The sequence below is a fragment of the Lutjanus erythropterus genome, chromosome 23, assembly GCF_056507025.1.
Source record: "Lutjanus erythropterus isolate fLutEry1 chromosome 23, fLutEry1.hap2, whole genome shotgun sequence".
NCBI lineage: Eukaryota > Metazoa > Chordata > Actinopteri > Lutjaniformes > Lutjanidae > Lutjanus > Lutjanus erythropterus.
In genome coordinates this window covers 852,823-874,861 of record NC_139339.1, presented here as the reverse complement: position 1 = coordinate 874,861, position 22,039 = coordinate 852,823, and the positions used below count along the sequence as shown (strand labels likewise).

Sequence of the window (22,039 nt, the reverse complement as noted above, 5' to 3'; positions counted from 1 at the left end):
ATACATATGACCATGCATACATACATACATACTTATGAGCATACATACATATGAGCATACATACATGTAGCTTAGCGTAAGTTCAATCAGGAAGACCTTCTATCACGCTGCCTTCATTCACAACTTTCCTTTACTCCGCCTCTCTCCTCCTATTCCCTCTAATCAGCTGTTTGTGGGCGTTCACCTTCGTCTTTACTATCCAATCAGATTTTGCCACGGTCGCGATAGCCAGTCAATTTGCTGCTGCCAAATCTTTAAATCGCCTCTGTCTTTGCTCCATCAGTTGTCATTCAGTCAATCGCGCGACCCTCCTCCACCCCTCTCTCCTCCAGTCACTGGACCCAGGTAGCAGAAGATGTTCACCTCGATCCTCCCTGACGCCCTCTCCTCCAGCCTTCAGGTCCAGGCAGCAGGAGTCCAGAGCCACTTCACCTCACCAGTCTCTGCTTTGCACCTCATCATCACCACCACCACCAGTGTCTAGATCCCGGGGGGTTTCCCTTCACTACAGCTTCATCACCCCCATTTATATATACATATTGTTTCACCTCATTGGGGTCTAACCGCCAAAGACTGTTCATGTTTCATATATCATGCATGTGCCAATAAACCATTTCTCTTTTACTCTTAGTCTCTCCTGATTGAAATATGACCATACATATGACCATGCATACATACATACATACTTATGACCATACATACATACATACACATGGCCATAAATATATACATACATACATATGAGCATACATACATATGACCATGCATACATACATACATACATATGAGCATACATACATATGACCATGCATACATACATACATACATATGACCATACATACAAATGACCCAGGGGTCGCGTTAACCGAATATTTTCCGTCATTGACGTTTTTTTTAAAACGGTGATGGAAAAATCCGAAGGTCATCTGTCATTTTGACAGGTTGCAATTCACACCCCTGACCACTTGGTGGTGAGTGAGCATATTAATTAGCTATTAGGTTCGTTCGAGATGAACTGCGCCTCGCCTGAAGAGTAGACGAGATCAGGCGGCCACAGCAGGAGGTGGAGACAAAAAGCTGCAGTCAAGTCGGACAGTTTTCAACAGACTTACGAGAGAGTAGAGGAAGAGACGCGAACATCCTGTTAGATCACCTGTAGGTTACCTGTAGTCTGCAGATCATGATCATAGCTGAAGAAATAAAGTGCGTTCTTGATCGTTGATTGAAGTTAAAATAGAAGAGATCCTCCTTTTGACACATGTAACATCTGTTCTTTTATCTGCCTTGTAAAGCACTAAACTGTTCTTTTGATAAGTCATATATATATATGTATAACCTTTATTATTATCAGACACTAAATATCTGCTTGCTGACTGATTAAAACTTCATTGCACAACAGAGGACTGATATGTCCAGCATTAAATATTACAATTACACAGAAAATTTGTATTTTATACAACATGTGGTGTTTGTTGTCAAAATTAAGAGCCAATCAGAGCCTGTCAGCTTGTCAATCAGGTGACAGCCAGGCGTTTGCAGTCGGTGGAGAGCAGCTGCGGTGCCTGGCTCTACAAACTGCGGCGCCTCGATCTCGTGAGGTTATCGTTGCCCACGTGTGCATGACGTCAGAGCAAGTCGGGATCAAGTCGGACACAAATCTAACCGGCATGCACTATGCGGCGATCAATTCTGCGCAGGCCTGGATCATCTCAAACGCACCTAGTGTCACGGCAGCTGAGTGTCAGCAGCTGAAGTTTCTTCAAAAAGTCCAAAAACGATGATGGAGTTGATAAAAGAGGTACGGTGTGGATTCTCTGTTCAGCTTGTTCAGACTGAATATTAATTAAAAATGAATGAAAAGAAAAAGCTATTGAATATGTAATTATTATCATTTTAAAAATTAAAGTGACAGGTAAAAAGAGATTATGACAGGATTTTTATGACCCTGTCAGTCATAAATGACCACACATACATATATACTTATGAGCATACATACATAAATACATACATATGACCATACATACATACATACATACGTATGACCATACATATGACCATGCATACATACATACACATGACCATACATACATACATACATGCATACATGTGACCAAACATATGACCATGCATACATACATACATATGACCATGCATACATACATACATATTTATGACCGACCATACATACATACATATGTACATATGAGCATACATACATACATATCAGCATACATACATACATACATATGACCATACATATGACCATGCATACATACATACATACATACATATGACCATACATACATACATACATACATACATACATATGACCATACATACATACATACATACGAGCATACATACATATGACCATGCATACATACATACATACATATGACCATACATACATAAACACACATACATACATACATACATACATACATATGACCATCCATACACACACACACACACACACACACACACACACACACACACACATACATACATACATACATACTTATGACCATACATACATATGAGCATACATATGACCATGCATACATACATACATACATACATATTTATGACCGACCATACATACATACATACATACATACATATGAGCATACATACATACATAGATACAACCATACATATGATCATGCATACATACATACATACATACATACATACATACATACATACATACAAATGACCATACATAAATACATACATAATACATACATAAATATATATGACCATACATATGACCATGCATACATGCATACATACATATGACCATACATACATACATACATAATAATATATAATGCCGATATATCGTGCATCCCTAATTAAGTACTACAGTCTCACTCAAATAACAAATACATACATACATATGACCATACATACATACATACATACATATGAGCATACATACATATGACCATGCATACATACATACATACTTATGACCATACTTACATATGAGCATACATACATGTAGCTTAGCGTAAGTTCAATCAGGAAGACCTTCTATCACGCTGCCTTCATTCACAACTTTCCTTTACTCCGCCTCTCTCCTCCTATTCCCTCTAATCAGCTGTTTGTGGGCGTTCACCTTCGTCTTTACTATCCAATCAGATTTCGCCACGGTCGCGATAGCCAGTCAATTTGCTGCTGCCAAATCTTTAAATCGCCTCTGTCTTTGCTCCATCAGTTGTCATTCAGTCAATCGCGCGACCCTCCTCCACCCGTCTCTCCTCAAGTCACTGGACCCAGGTAGCAGAAGATGTTCACCTCGATCCTCCCTGACGCCCTCTCCTCCAGCCTTCAGGTCCAGGCAGCAGGAGTCCAGAGCCACTTCACCTCACCAGTCTCTGCTTTGCACCTCATCATCACCACCACCACCAGTGTCTAGACCCCGGGGGGTTTCCCTTCACTACAGCTTCATCACCCCCATTTATATATACATATTGTTTCACCTCATTGGGGTCTAACCGCCAAAGACTGTTCATGTTTCATATATCATGCATGTGCCAATAAACCATTTCTCTTTTACTCTTAGTCTCTCCTGATTGAAATATGACCATACATATGACCATACATACATACATATGACCATACATACATACATACATACATACATACATACTTATGACCATACATACATACATACATACATACATACATACATACATACATACATATGACCATACATACATACATACATATGAGCATACATACATATGACCATGCATACATACATACATACTTATGACCATACATACATATGAGCATACATACATATGTACATGCATACATACATACATACTTATGACCATACATACATACATACATACATACATACATACATATGGCCATAAATACATACATATGACCATACATACATACATACATACATACATACGTATGACCATACATATGACCATGCATACATACATACACATGACCATACATACATACATACATGCATACATATGACCAAACATATGACCATGCATACATACATACATATGACCATACATACATACATACATACATACATATGACTATACATATGACCATGCATACATACATACATATGACCATATATACACACATACATACATACATACATGCATGCAGATATAAACACTGGTTGATAATGTCGGCCCAGATTTACTCATCAGACCATGCCGATATGTTAAAAAATGACAAACATTGACCGATACCGATATTAATGCAGATATATCGTGCATCCCTAATTAAGTACTACAGTCTCACTCAAATAACAAATACATATATACATATGACCATACATACATACATACATACATACATATGAGCATACATACATATGACCATGCATACATACATACATACATATGACCATGCAAATGACCATACATACATACATACATATGACCATACAAATGACCATACATACATACATACATATGACCATACATACATACATACATACATATGACCATGCATACATACATACATAGGTATGACCATACATACATATGACCATACATATGACCATGCATACATACATACATATGACCATACATACATATGACCATACATACATACATACATACATACATACTTATGACCATACATACATATGAGCATACATACATATGACCATACATATGACCATGCATACATACATACATATGACCATACATACATACATACTTATGACCATACATACATACATACATACATACATACATACATACATACATATGACCATACATATGAGCATACATAAATACATACATACATACATACATACATACATACATATGGCCATACATACATATGACCATACATATGAGCATACATAAATACATACATACATACATACATACATACATACATACATACATATGAGCATACATACATATGACCATGTATACATACATACATACATACATACATATGACCATACATATGACCATGCATACATACATACATATGACCATACATACATACATAGATACATACATACATACATACTTATGACCATACATACATACATACATACATACATACATACATACATATGACCATACATATGACCATGCATACATACATACATATGAACATACATACATATGAGCATGCATACATATGACCATGCGTACATACATAGATACTTATGACCATACATACATATGACCATACATACATATGACCATACATATGATCATGCATACATACATACATATGACCATACATACATACATACATACATACATACATACATACATACTTATGACCATACATACATACATACATATGACCATACATACATATGACCATACATATGACCATGCATACATAAATATGACCATACATATGACCATGCATACATACATACATATGACTATACATACATACATACATGCATACATATGAGCATACAGACATATGACCATGCATACATATGAGCATACAGACATATGACCATGCATACATACATACATACTTATGACCATACATACATATGAGCATACATACATATGACCATACATATGACCATGCATACATACATACATACATATGACCATACATACATACATACATACATACATACTTATGACCATACATACATACATACATACATATGACCATACATACATACATACATACATATGACCATACATACATATGACCATGCATACATACATACATACTTATGACCATACAAACATATGACCCAGGGGTCGCGTTAACCGAATATTTTCCATCATTGACCGTTTTTTCAAAACGGTGACGGAAAAATCTGAAGGTCATCTGTCATTTTGACAGGTTGCAATTCACACCTCTGACCACTTGGTGCCGAGTGAGCATATTAATTAGATATTAGGTTTGTTCGAGATGAACTGCGCCTCGCCTGAAGAGTAGACGAGATCAGGCGGCCACAGCAGGAGGTGGAGACAAAAAGCTGCAGTCAAGTCGGACAGTTTTCAACAGACTTACGAGAGAGTAGAGGAAGAGACGCGAACATCCTGTTAGATCACCTGTAGGTTACCTGTAGTCTGCAGATCATGATCATAGCTGAAGAAATAAAGTGCGTTCTTGATCGTTGATTGAAGTTAAAATAGAAGAGATCCTCCTTTTGACACATGTAACATCTGTTCTTTTATCTGCCTTGTAAAGCACTAAACTGTTCTTTTGATAAGTCATATATATATATGTATAACCTTTATTATTATCAGACACTAAATATCTGCTTGCTGACTGATTAAAACTTCATTGCACAACAGAGGACTGATATGTCCAGCATTAAATATTACAATTACACAGAAAATTTGTATTTTATACAACATGTGGTGTTTGTTGTCAAAATTAAGAGCCAATCAGAGCCTGTCAGCTTGTCAATCAGGTGACAGCCAGGCGTTTGCAGTCGGTGGAGAGCAGCTGCGGTGCCTGGCTCTACAAACTGCGGCGCCTCGATCTCGTGAGGTTATCGTTGCCCACGTGTGCATGACGTCAGAGCAAGTCGGGATCAAGTCAGACACAAATCTAACCGGCATGCACTATGCGGCGATCAATTCTGCGCAGGCCTGGATCATCTCAAACGCACCTAGTGTCACGGCAGCTGAGTGTCAGCAGCTGAAGTTTCTTCAAAAAGTCCAATAAGGATGATGGAGTTGATAAAAGAGGTACGGTGTGGATTCTCTGTTCAGCTTGTTCAGACTGAATATTAATTAAAAATGAATGAAAAGTAAAAGCTATTGAATATGTAATTATTATCATTTTAAAAATTAAAGTGACAGGTAAAAATAGATTATGACAGGATTTTTATGACCCTGTCAGTCATAAATGACCATACATACATACATACTTATGAGCATACATACATAAATACATACATATGACCATACATACATACATACATACATATGACCATACATATGACCATGCATACATACATACATACATATGACCATACATACATATGACCATACATATGACCATGCATACATACATACATACATATGACCATACATACATACATACATGCATACATATGAGCATACATACATACGACCATGCATACATACATACATACTTATGACCATACATATGAGCATACATACATATGATCATACATATGACCATGCATACATACATACATATGACCATACATACATACATACATACATACATACATATGACCATACATATGAGGATACATACATACATACATACATATGACCATACATACATACATACATATGACCATACATACATACATACATACATACATACATACATACATACATACATACATACTTATGACCATACATACATACATACATATGACCATGCATACATACATACATATGAAAATACATACATATGAGCATGCATACATATGACCATGCGTACATACATACATACTTATGACCATACATACATATGAGCATACATACATATGACCATGCATACATACATACATATGACCATACATACATACATACATACATACATACATACAAACATACATACTTATGACCATACATACATATGACCATACATACATATGACCATAAATATGACCATACATACATACATATGACCATACATATGACCATGCATACATACATACATATGAACATACATACATATGACCATGCATACATACATACATATGACCATACATACATACATACATGCATACATATGAGCATACATACATATGACCATGCATACATACATACATACATACTTATGACTATACATACATATGAGCATACATACATATGACCATTCATATGACCATGCATACATACATACATATGACCATACATACAAACATACATACATACATACTTATGACCATACATACATATATACATACATACATACATACGTATGACCATACATACATACTTATGACCATACATACATACATACATACATACATACATACATACATACATACATACATATGACCATACATATGACCATGCATACATACATACATATGACCATACATACATACATACATACATGCATGCAGATATAAACCCTGGCTGATAATATCGGCCCAGATTTACTCATCGGACCAATGCCGATATGTTAAAAAATGACAAACATTGGCCGATACGATATTAATGCCGATATATTGTGAATCCCTAATTAAGTACTACAGTCTCACTCAAATAACAAATACATACATACATATGACCATACATACATACATACATACATACATACATATGAGCATACATACATATGACCATACATACATACATACATACATACATACTTATGACCATACATACATATGACCATACATACATATGACCATGCATACATACATACATATGACCATACATACATACATACTTATGACCATACATACATACATACATATGACCATACATACATACATACATATGACCATACATATGACCATGCATACATACATACATATGACCATACATACATACATACTTACGACCATACATACATACATACATATGACCATACATACATATGACCATGCATACATACATACATATGACCATACATACATACATACTTACGACCATACATACATACATATGACCATACATATGACCATACATACATACATACATATGACCATGCATACATACATACATATGACCATACATACATATGACCATACATATGACCATGCATACATACATACATATGACCATACATACATACATACATACATACTTATGAGCATATATACATATGAGCATACATATGACCATACATACATACATAATTATGACCATACATATATACATACATACATACATATGAGCATACATATGACCATATATATGGATTTTCATACTGCACATGTAGTTTGTTACGTAGTTTGATAATGTTTCCCACATACAGACTTAATTTATCAGGCACCCAAGTATATCTTAGTTCAATGTATATATTATATTATATTATATTATATTATATTATATTATATTATATTATATTATATTATAGTTTATTGTGTATGTCTACTTATGGAGTTGTTTTGCAGGCGCAGCTGCTTGGTATTTGTGTCATTACCATGTTTCTGATCGTGTTAATTGGTGACATCATTAACAACAAGCATCAGCTGCTGATATGGAAAAAAACATTTTCAGATTTTTTGGTTTCTTTACTCCTGCAGATATGTGAGGATGTCATCTTGGACTTCAGGAAAAACTGACATTTTTCATAATTTTCTTACATTTTAAAACAACAAATAATCACTTGATTGAGAAAATAATGGACAGAGTAATCAAGTATAAAAATAATCATTATCAGGAAGAACAATAACTGCGATTTTTGTGCTTTATTTAAAAAAGAAACTGTCTCTGTCCTGAAAGTAATTTCCCACTTGAGTAACCTGTTTTCACATTTGGACTGGAAGAAAATCTGGTGAACATCATGTGATGCTGTATTAACTTATGATGATATGATGAACTGAATTTTGGACCCCAGGAAGACTAGATAGTGTCATGAGCATTAGCTAATGGGAATCCTTTTTTAAAAATTGATTAATTGATAGAATGAAGGAAGTGACTCTTAAAAAGCTTTTATCCATCCAAAGTTTGTTTGCATAAACACAGAAAGGACATTGATGTGGACAGTCCTGTTTTGTCAGATTGTTCCTGAAGATGTAGAAATTTATTTTGGTCATGTCACCTTTCTTCTGCACATTTATTTCCTAATGTATTGATTCTGAAATTTCAACTTAATTTGAAAATGCACTGTTTTGCTTTGTTACATGTTCTTCCTCCCAAAAAAGCATATCAATAAAAACATATCAATAAACTTAAATTTTCCAACTACAAAACATATCTTATAATTTATGAAAATGAATTCAAGCAGCACATTAATTCCATCCTATTTTTTTTTCAAAATAAGATTTACCCCTTTAAACATTTTTATCATATGAACTGACTTATTTCTAACTGTACTATTGAACCCCTGGCTTTAATGTTTTCTGTTTTTGTTTGTTTTATTGCTGATTGTAAATAAAAAACAATAATAAAGCTTTTAAACGGCACGCTTGTCTGCTAGTTTTCACTTCCGCTGTGAGCGCTTCCTCCCACTTAATAAAACATTTCTTACGATCTGATGGAACTACGTTTGTATTCAGTGTTCGCTTTTCTGCACGATTGTTAAATTCAGAGTCAACCTCAGACAGGAAGGAGCTGCTCAGTGTGGTTAAACGTCACTCTGCGCCTGAATACTGTTGATATGTAACGTAAAGGACATTAATGTCGGCCAACATAAACAAACACACAGGAGGAAACACACAAAGCGCGTTAAACTCACCTTTTGAGGGGGATTCATGCTTCTTCTTCGTCGGTCAGCCGTCCTGAAGTCAGACAAAATGGTCGCTGATGTTCTTCATCAGAGCGTCTCTTCACTCCTCTTCCTCCCTCCAGATGGAAACACAGGAAGAAGAAAAGTCTCTCCAGATTTGTGCGCGTTGTTTCCTCTCCGTGAACGATCTGCGCCGTCTTTATTTTCAGTGTGGAAGCGCTGTGATGAAGATGTGGGTGCGTACAGGGACAGAAGGCTACGGTCAGGGAAAGATCACGGTGTGGGTTGAAATGTTCACTCTCGCGAGATCTTTCGCGGATCTGGGGTTCCCTTCTAGACACTATCAAATGCAGGGCTACCGTCGGAGGGAAAGCTGGGATGATACCAGAAGCCCTGGACTGACAGGGGTCCCCAAAAATTCTACATGAACATATAGACAGAGTTACAGGGTTACTTAAAAACTGTATGTCGACACACTTACTAATTACCTGTTAAAAAGTAATGTAACTTGATTACTTTCCATTGCTTTTGGATTATGTCTAAAATATGGTGGAAATGTTTAGCCCAATATTGTGTTTTTGGGGCTTCAACTTATTTTCATTGTCAGTAAATCTGTCAGTTATTTTCTCAATTAATCTGTTAGTTGTTTGGTCCATGAAATGTCAGAAAATCGTGAAAAATGTTGATCAAAGTCCAAAATGACATTCTCAAATGTCTTATGTCCACAACTCAAAGATATTCAGTTTACTGTCAGAGAGGAGGAAAGAAACCAGAAAATATTCACATTTAGGAAACTGGAATCAGAGATTATTTGGCTTTTTTCCTTAAAAATTACTCAAACCAATAACTCAATTATCAAATTAGTTGGTGATTAATTTGATAATATATTAATAGTTGCAGCTTTACATCAGTGCATTTTAAATTTCCATCTGGTTATTGTAACATACAAAGCTTTGAATACAGTGTGTTATTGTTGAAATGTGTCTTTGAGTGGAGAAATTCTTATTGAAGGGGACTTATTCCAGTCTTATATCTTTATATATAATATATATATTTTTCCCCTGTTTTTGTGACAACTTGATGTCAACTAATGACAGATTTCTTCATTTGTCATCTACAGCAACAGCTACAGCACACATACAAAGTACACAGGAGCTGTGAATAAAGAGCCAGTTTAAATCATTTTTGAACTGTGAATGTTGTAGCAATCAGCATAATAAGTCTCATTTCAAAAGCCAAAAGAACTCACAGTATTCAACAGGGTAAAGATCTGGAAACAAAATCAACATATAGGTAATCTTTTTTTTTTTGTTGTTTTGTTTTTATTAAACATTCATTCAATCACTACATGCAAAAATGAAGGAACAATGTATAACATGCAAGAATTAACAAAATTACAGAAAGATTATTGAAAAGAACAGAACTTCATAAAAACTGATTTAGACCAATGAATGATACATGAGTTTAACCATTATAATGGGATAACAAACAAAACTAGTCTGATATTTCACACGACAAACAGTTAAAAAGAGAATACATGAAAAATCAAATATATCAATACATAGTACAGAAATAGGGGTGCAAAGGATCACAAAACTCATGGTTCAGATTTTGTCAGTTACAACAGGTTGAGTACTTTTTCGCATCAGTTGATAAAAAAGAGGTTAGATTAGGGTTAAGATAATTTAAAATGCACTTGGCCTTGATGTAGCAGCCTTTTTCTGTCTGTAGTCATCACCATGGTAATGTTGCAGTAAATACAATAATAATAATACACTATATAATAATACTTAACATTATACTGTTAATACTATACAGCTGTATAGTATAATATAGTACATTTAATAGATAACTATAAACTGTACAGTATAATACACTACTACACCCTGTTGTATCACTCAATGTCCCATCCACAGTACTATCTGATTCGTTAAACTCCACCAGTGATAATCAATCAGTACTAAAGCTTTGTCGCAGACAGGCAAGAGGCTGCAGCTGCTCAGCTGAGTGAGTGGGGCTGTCTATGGAAGTTAGGACAGCAGATATCGCTGAAGTTACAATAAATATCATAATCCTATGATCTACCTCTGTGGTGACAAGCCTGCCCAGTTTCCCACTTACACCAAAGTCATAGTTAAGATTTTCACTCGATGGGGTTAAAGTGACAGCTTTTAACTCTCTCACTCTTCCTCCAGTGCTGCACAGAGCATTTCAGAGTAAAACACAAAAGCACCTTGTCAATTCTCCACAACCCTGCATCAAGATTCAAGGAGTTGTTACTTTAAAAAGTAACAGTAACAGTTGTATTTCACACTACGATAGTTACATAATAGTCCATGTGTCACATGTGGGCTCAACCATAGGGGCTGATATGTACAGACTGCAAACCAACAATGATCCATTACACCCTTAACAGAAATGTTATTATATAGATTATTGACTGCAGTAAGGGACATCAAGTTGATACATGTAACTATACAGTACCTATGTTTTAGCACCTTTATACTTTTTGATATAATGTGGAAAACAAGGTAATTTTTCTGCAAATTTCTTTTCTTTAGTCTACCAGTATCATTTCTGATATTTCCTTCAAGATCTCTCCTTCAGCACTTAAAAACTGTAAACAAGAACAGTTCAAACAAAGGCAGCAAGTTTGAGTTCAACCTCAAAAGTAGTAAAAGTGGTGGCACATGATAAAAGCAAAGGAGAGCTGTACATTATTAAGATTGCGATTAAAATGTCTATGATGATGTGTTTCAACAACAATCCGTTCTCAGAGCATGTCTAGTGTTGCATTATATACAAGACAATCAAGGCAATGACCTGATGGGTGTGCAACAGACCACACCAACATATGGGAGTAGACTCTCAGCCAAAAAAGGCTCAGACTAAGTAAAATCTAGTACAGAGACCGAGGATACAAGAGAATCTTTTGAAGAAATAAAAGTTTATACAAGTATGAGATGAACATAACAGGTCAGGCATCACTGGTTGTCTCTAGCACCTCCCCTTCCCCCTCCACTAATGAAACATCAGGGTCCAGGTATCTGATTTCAACACACTTGTGACTCTTCAGCTGAGACGTCCAAGTGAAGTTTCTCTTACATTTGTCACACCAGTATGGTTTGTATCCTGTGTGGACACGCTGATGCTGTGACAGTTCCGATGATGTATAGAAACATTTGTCACAGTGTTGACACTGGTGTGGTTTGAGTCCTGCATGGAAAAGCTTGTGACTGTGAAACGAAGATGAATAGCTGAAACTCTTCCCACATTGTGTGCAGCTGTAGGGTTTCTTTCCAGTGTGAACACGCTCATGTTTTGTGCGTGTTGCTGGATTTGAGAATGTTTTTTCACAGTGTTTGCACTTGTAGGGTTTCTCTCCAGTGTGGATATGTTCATGATATCGATAGGTATGGGAGGAATTGAAGACCTTCCCACACAGTTGACAAGGGTAGATTTTTTCTTTTGTGTGAATGTTCCTGTGTTTGTTGTAATTACTTGACTGAGTGAAACTCTTCCCACACTCCTCACAGGTGTATGGTTTCACGCCAGTGTGGATCCGTTCATGTGTATTGCGACCTGATAAATTGATAAATGTTTTGTCACAGTGTCTGCAGTGGTATGGTTTCTCCCCAGTGTGAATACGTTGGTGGATTCTTAGATCATCAAGTCGACTGAAAGTTTTCCCACATTGGTCACAGTTGTATGGTTTCTCTCCAGTGTGCACTCTCTGATGTAGCTGTAATCGTTGTGATGTAGGGAATTCTTTCTCACAGTATGGACAGCGGTGAGATCTGGGTGTTTTTGAGCCTCTCTGTTTCTATAGCGACAGACAAAGATACAAAGAGAAGAGTGTAAGTGAAGAAAACACGTTTAAATTAAATTTAGTCCAATTCTAGAACTTTAAAGTGGTTTCAGCTGCACCACAATCATCCTCATTAAAAAATATTCACATCATCTCCAGCATAATATTATAACAACGATAGGAATGTCCCATCCATGTGATCAATCACAATATGATAAATAATTGTAACTAATTTTCCTTCCATGCTGCTGTGTCACCATCATCATGAAAGTGTTTAATTGGATGCAAATTTAGGGTACAGCCCCCCCCAGTGCAGGAACAGTTTTTAAATGGCCATCAAGAAAAAAAGTCTGAAACACCATAACTAATACCCGAGAATATCTACAAAACTACTTTCTTGTAATTGCTGAGTCACATGCTGGCATATGGGTGACATATAGCATAATACATTTTTAAATAACATACAAACCTCAACTTTGACTCCACATGAACTTTTAAGAAAATATGTTTATAAACAAAACACTGTCAAATTCAGATAACATCATCAATTTGACAACACATGCACAGCAATTCGAAAACGTGCTACAAACAGAAAATACAACAATGCAAGTGTTTCCAGAGGACACTAAAAAATGCCGTTTTTGTGTCAGTAAGTTATTGAAGTCCTTGTCTAAAATATAATCTGCATTACAAAAAAATGTATTCATGGAGGTTCTGAAAAGAAAATTTGTAACTGAACGACCTGTTAAAATATAAATCTCAAATGAATGTTTTGTCATGGATAAACATGGACCAAAAGAGAAAAGCAATTTTTTTGAAAAACAAAATCATGACAATGGTAGAGAACATTAAAGCCAGCAACCTGTTTTATTTGGTTGACTACATAGTTGCATGACATAGAAAGTTAAACACGAATGTGTTGCTAATTCCTCACGTTTAATTTATAATTCCTAAACACTGATATAAGCAGTGGATAGACTTTGCTAAGAGACTGTATCATTTCCATATCAAAGTATGATTTATATGAATAACTACTTGCAGATGATTTTCTGCTTCTTTAAACTGTAAAGCCCTCTTTACAATCTGATGTTTCTATTTTATGAATTTTTGAGTGTAGTAAGACAATTATAGGTATTAAAATAAAAATAAAACTATCTGCTTGTAGAATACACTTAGTTTTAAGTTTAAATTCTGAATTTTATATTTTTAACAAAAGAGCACGGGAAATAGTCTGGAAACAAATATTCTCTTTTTTCATACCTTTATATGACAAGAATCAAATCCAACAACTTTGGTATTTTGATATCTGGTTTAGACACAATTGTGACTCTTCAGCTGAGATGTCCAGGTGAAGTTTTGGTTACATTTATCACACCAGTATGGTTTGTGTCCTGTGTGGGTGCGCTGATGCACTGACAGTTTAGATGATGTATAGAAACTTTTGTCACAGTGTTGACACTGGTGTGGTTTGAGTCCAGTGTGGATCCGTTCATGTGTCCTGCGATCAGATGAAGTAATGAAAGATTTTTCACAATGTCTGCACTTGTAGGGTTTTTCTCCAGTGTGGACACGTTCATGATACAGATATGAACTGGAGGAACTAAACACTTTCCCACATAGCTGACAAGGGTAGATTTTTTCTTTAGTATGAATGTTTCTGTGTTTAGTGTAACTACTTTGATGAGTAAATCTCCTCCCACACTTCTCACAGCTGTACGGTTTCAGTCCAGTATGGATCCGCTCATGTCCCCTGCGGTTTGATGAAGAAATGAAAGATTTCTCACAGAATCGGCACTGGTATGGTTTCTCTCCAGAGTGAACACGTTGGTGTTTCCTAAGGTGATCTGGCCGAGAAAAAGCTTTACTACACTGGTCGCAGCTGAAGGGTTTCTCTCCACTATGGATTCGCTGGTGGGTTCTAAAGGTACTTGAACATGAGAACGTTTTCTCACACTGGTCACAGCTGTACGGTCTCTCTCCAGTGTGAATTCTCTGATGGATCTTTAATCGTTGTGATGTAGAGAATTCTTTCTCACAGTGTTGACAGCGGTGAGATCTGGGGTTTTTTGTACCTCTCTGTTTCTATAGCGACAGACAAAGATAGAGAGAGAGTATAAGTGAAGTGCAGTGGTGGAATGAAGATAAAGGGCTTTATCTTTCACCCAGCGCAAAACATTGCAGTGATCGCAATGGTATAAGGCATGATAAGCATGTATACTTTACATTTTTGTATGCGGTATATCATACTGTTAAATAGACAGTATATGCATATGCTTATCCTTATATTCCGATTAACATTTTTACCTGGTGGGCTTAAAAGGGACACAGGCAAAAAAATATTTATTCCATATAGTTTTTTTTAACTTAATGTGCATAGATACAAATATAAAATATTCTGTTTCATAATTATAAATTCATTGATGTTCCCTTTAAGTACACCTGCACCTATTAAGTCCACTTGACTTTGTTTTCAATGAAGATTTTGTCCCATTTGACCATTGAACTATAATTAATCTGGACCTCACCTGATCAATCAGCTCCATAATTCACATAATTAATACCCACATTTAAATATCAGCGACATTGCATCTCTTCATTACTGTTACTCCACAGTGAGCTGAATGGTTTTAAAATGTGTTTTTACAAAGTTTTTACACTATTAGCCTAAATTTGATTATCATTTCAAAACCAATTAAAGTTCCTGTTTAATTCTAAATCCTGAAATTCACTCATTTACTCTCCTTAGAACATTAGTATTGAACCCGCACACTGTTTTCTTTCAGTCAGTGGATCTTAACAGCATTTGCACTTTTCAACCAGCTGGCTGGACCAGAATTCTTGGCCGAACTTCAAATGCGAACACCACACAGCAGGAGAGGCATGCAGACAAAACAATAACATGTATTGACAGATAACTGATAGCAACAGTTTTGATTATTTTCATAAGTACTTTTTTTGCCTGCATTCCAAAGAGGGCATGTTGAAAGTTTTACTTTTTCTGCATTGGCAACAGAGTGAAGGTGTTAATTTTTCAATTAAAAATATTGGGGGAAAAAACATTACTTCTATTTCACCATTTTCCTTCTTTTTCATTCTCTTCCTTTTTTTTGCGTTTATTCAAACTACTTTGGTCTGCTCAACATGCCCTTAAGCTTTCAGTGGTATCCATTTTATTCCTATCTCTTAATGATCTCCTGATGTACCATTTTACAATATTGTGATGGTATTTGTGTAAAACTTGTAGAAAATAACTCAACTACACTGTACTTCACTGCCTCAGATACTCCCACAACATAGGCTGAATCACATGGATGGCAGAATGACTTGTGGCCCATGATAACACAGACAGGCAGAGTACTGAGTCTGGGTAAAGCTGCAACCACCTCTGGAAGATTGAATGAAAAAAGGCAGTGATTCACACCTACGGCAGCTTAAGTCTGACATGGTTTACTTTCAGCAAATTCCTTGTAAGTGAAAAGCCTACTTGGCAATAAAATCATTTCTGATTCAGATTTTTTAGACAGACATGGGACTTCTGTGACCAATGCCGATATTAGAGGAGAAAAATTTACTAGTTGCTGGTATGGTGGCCAGTATACTGAATCTTTGAGCTGGAATAAAAATAGACATTTTCTATGCTGATTAGTACTCGGGGAGCTGCTTTCTAAAACAGATAAAACTACTGTATCAACAATAAAGCTACTCTTTGTGCAGTTAAATGTTCCCTGTCAGTGTCTAATATTACATATAATGTTTTGTATTATCATTACTGCTGGATTCATTTGTGTGTTGTATTTTACTGCTGTATTTTAACTACTTCATATACTGTTTATGTAACTGATCATGTATTTTATGTATAAAATATTGAAGTACTAAAGTGCTTCGTTACATTCCACCACTGCTCTCGACTAAACCACTCACTCTCTATTAATCTGTGAGATTCATTCTGCAGCTTTGTGTCAAATCTGAACCTTTATTTCAACAAATTTAACTCCAATCCAAAAAGAGTTTTTCTTGCTTATCAATATTTGTCATCTTTAGCAATATTTCATTGTTAATGTTTAACATTACAGAGTATGACATGCTTGTTTTTACAAAGAGTAAAAGATGAGACGTTTCACTCACAAACCAGTTAACTGCTTACTGAGACACCACATTACTCCACCTGGACCAGCGTCTGCTCAACTAGAGCTGCAACAATTAATTAATTATTAATCAATTATCAAATGAATTGCCAACTATTTTAGTAATTAATCAATCAGTTTGAGTTGTGAGTAAAACAAGATTTTGAGGACACAGTGAAACAGTGATCGACTTTTTTCAACATTTTAAAACAAACAACTATTAATCAAGAAAATAATCAACTATAAAAAATAATCTTTGGTTGCAGCCCTGCACTCAACCGTGCTGCACTCTGCTGTATTTCCATAGAGCTGCAGGCACCAGTGAGTGTGCTGAGAGTGTAGGTGACCAAAGAGTCAGAGCACACTCTGCTGGACAAACTATGTGATCACACCATCTTCAAAATCAGGTTTCCTGCATTATGTGTTCTGTATGTTTTCATGTCAGTACATATCTGAAAATCTATACAGTGATACCAGTATAACTATGATAGGCCCATTTAAGGGATGTATTGGCCAATAATATCGTTGGAGCAATATTACAGATATTACAGATATTACAGATGCACGAGTGCAAATCTCAAATTTCTGATTGGACTGAGAAACATATCTACACTGTAAAAAAACAAAAACTGAGTAAACTCAAAATGTTAAGGCAATTTATTTCAATAGATTTTTTTTTTTATTTCTGAGCCTCAAACTTTTTTTGAAAAAGTTTTACTAACTAATAATATTTTTTTGAGATTATTTACTTTTATTGTTTTGGTTAAACCTGGATCTTTGAATTTTATAAACCTCCCAAACCAAGGGGGCAGTTTTCTAAAAGTAAAATATTCCAGTTTATCTAAAGAGGAAAAGTAAATTAGCTCAATCAAAGATTATAGATCGGCAAAATTTTGTTTAGTTTATTTCAAAACTTAAAGAGTCTGATTCAGAGCTAAAAAATGTAGTGAAACAAGTTGCCTTGAAATTGTATATTTCTTCCACTTTTTTCACAGGGTACTTTTAAACATTATCAAAGACTTTGATATCAACAGGTTTTTGTATATGAGTTAATATTTTTAAGAAGATTATTAAATTAATGAAAGAGAGAGACTGTGTTTGCACAGTCAAGTCTGCCACCGGTGGAAAACGTCCATAATCTGAGTATGCACAGCTGCATGGAATATCGAAGGAATTTTCATTATCATTATGTAAACAGTTTAGTATCAATGTTGTCTTTTACACAGTCAGGGCAAAAACCAGAATATTGTGTGCATGGAAATGTTTTCGATGTTCCCCACTGTGCTGAAACTAAATTAAGCACTGTTGTCTGCATCTATACATTATAAACTGTGTAAAAATGTTTGCATTTCAGTGGATATTGATAAACATATATGCCAATACTAATATATCTGTGATATGCCCTTGTCAGGCCAATATTAGGCTGGCTCTACTTAGTAATGCCACGTCCAGGCTTGGGGAGTAAGATGCAGAATAATGCATCACCTCGTGTACAATAAATCCAGCACTTTAGAATATATATGATCATATAATTGCAGAGTTGTGAAATCACTGCAGCAGTTTTTTTTATTCTACAATAAAATCAAGTCTTACACAGCTGTGTGGTTTGTTACTGTACAGATAACAATAATGCAAGTAAATAAAAAGTCCAAGTAATCATCAATAACACTGATCAGACTATAAATAAGACGATTTAAAAGGAACATTAAATGAATGAAGTCAACAACAATATTACTACTAATGGGCTATTTTAACACAGGAAGTGCCAGAACTCCAGAACAACTAGAACTTCCAGAACCGTCATTTTGACCTTTGACTTTCAAACTCAAACTTATCTCTCATGAATAAATAAATACCACACTAAGACATTAATGAAATTATTCTGGTATTCTGGAATGACTGCTGCACAGCGTTGATAATGGTCTTAGATAGATGGGAGTTTCTGTGGATGTTCACTCTCAGGGTTGCCAGGTCTGCAGGAAAACCATGGACCTGGCAACCCTGAAGGTGCTCTGAATGTTATCTGATATGTGTTTAACATGTAGGACATCTTGTAATTCTGTTAGAGAAAATAAAATACGTTGGAAATAAATCTTTGATTGAGGGGGAAAAACACATTTGGTATTGATTGTAATGAGCACAATTTTATTTTATTTTTTTTAAATAAGTAATTGATTAATTGATCATTACTCTTACTAATGATTGATTAAGGAAAATGCTTACAATTTGCAACCCTACTATGAATATTCATATTTTGAATGAAATCATCCAATCAAATTGACTTCAGGCCTGATCGGCATTTACACACACACACACACACACACACACACACATTTACTCTAAGTGTATGATTAAAATATGGTGCAGTAACACGATCAAAGTTACTAAAAGGCATTAAATTAACCACAGTAAATGCATATGAAATAATAAATGTTGTCCTGAAGATATAACTGTCTGAGCAAAAATCGCTTTTAATGCTGGAACACTTTACATTTGACCATTTATTTATTTTGTAATATTATAACTCATTATGTAGTGATGGCAGCTGCTGGACTTTAAAAAGAGTGTGTTTAGATTTTGAGGGTTTTGGATTTTTGGGCTGGTTTTGTCTCACAGACCTGCTCAGCCCCGTCCTCTCGTCTGTCTCACACCCTGACTGGGAGGAAAGGAAGCGAGGAGACACGTCGCCGTAATAAAAAGCATCCGATGTCTGCTAGTGTCCACTTCCGCTGTGCGCGCTCCCGCGAGCTGCCTGCAGGTCTCGACACAGCAGCTGCACCACGTTATTAAACTACAACCGTCAAACTACGTTTCCCACTATTAAATCTACGCTTTTCTTCACGATTGTTGGTTCAGCGTCAAACTCAGAAGGAGCCAATAAACATCAAGCAGCTGCTCAGCGTCGTCAAACGAGCCCGAATTATGACGATATGTGAAGTTAAGAACATTAATGTCGGCCGACATAAACAAGGAAAACACAAAACACTTTAAAATCACCTTTTGTGGAGAACTCATGCTTCTTCTTCTTCGTCAGTCAGCCGTCCTGAAGTCAGACAAAATGGTCGCTGAGGTTCTTTATTTTGTGTCTCCTCGAGCCGCCGAAGGAGGGAAGGGCTCAGATAAAAACCAAAATATCTTAAACATGAACATAAACAACATTAATTAACTGAGCGAATGATTTAAGGCCTCCGACACAATAACTAAGTCCTGTGGAATATCAGACATGAAGTGATGGTGCGTTTTCTGCTATAATCATCCAGGTAGTTTCCGAACCACCCCCTCCTGTACAAACATGGTACAGTCCACCGGAGCTGCGCAGATCAACAGCGGAAATCTATGGAAGCGTTCAGACTGAACTGTTCCCATAATGAACATGATAAGAGTTATAGAGCGAACTCTTTTATTAATTAATCCACAATCTTAATATTTTCAAATGTTAAACCAGTTTTACTGAATTTAGTGATTAATGGTTAAAACTCGAATTATAAAAACATGCAATAAAAGAAATATTAATGTATGAATCAAAATATTCAGGATATTTGTGTTATTATTTCACACTTCATGGAACTGAGATACAAAAGTTCTGGAATGAAATTCTTTAAAATGCATTTCTTAAATCACCAAAAAATTCGTGTCCAGATGATTGTTCACTAAACAGCAGCATACAGCATGTACTTGAACCATCCAATCACCACAGGAGAGATTTGTTAAGCCTTCTTCTTCTTCTTCTTCTTCTTCTTTTTTTTTTTTTGAAAAAATAAACTGATCATTCTGTTTGTGT

General features: G+C 35.6%; 3 protein-coding genes across 3 annotated transcripts in view; all 3 read right to left on the bottom strand.

Moving 5' to 3' along the window:
• LOC146305132 (uncharacterized) overlaps window positions 1–10,599 on the bottom strand; it is a 19,183-nt gene extending 8,584 nt beyond the window's left edge. The window contains exon 1 of the mRNA XM_084712103.1: window positions 10,336–10,599. Within this exon, the coding sequence (XP_084568229.1) occupies window positions 10,336–10,353 (18 nt within the window). The 5' untranslated portion in view covers window positions 10,354–10,599. The remainder of the gene's footprint in view (window positions 1–10,335) is intronic.
• Window positions 10,600–11,625: 1,026 nt separating this feature from the next.
• LOC146305130 (uncharacterized) lies at window positions 11,626–21,394 on the bottom strand. The gene is made up of 2 exons (XM_084712106.1): window positions 21,256–21,394; window positions 11,626–14,149 (listed from the first exon to the last, which is right to left on the bottom strand). Exons 1-2 carry the CDS (start codon window positions 21,271–21,273, stop codon window positions 13,304–13,306), a joined length of 864 nt encoding a protein of 287 aa, XP_084568232.1. The 5' UTR covers window positions 21,274–21,394; the 3' UTR covers window positions 11,626–13,303.
• Window positions 14,013–21,394, bottom strand: LOC146305131 (uncharacterized). Its single transcript, XM_084712117.1, has 3 exons — window positions 21,256–21,394; window positions 15,395–16,216; window positions 14,013–14,149 (listed from the first exon to the last, which is right to left on the bottom strand). Exons 1-2 carry the CDS (start codon window positions 21,271–21,273, stop codon window positions 15,446–15,448), a joined length of 789 nt encoding a protein of 262 aa, XP_084568243.1. The 5' UTR covers window positions 21,274–21,394; the 3' UTR covers window positions 14,013–14,149; window positions 15,395–15,445.
• Window positions 21,395–22,039: the final 645 nt, after the last annotated feature.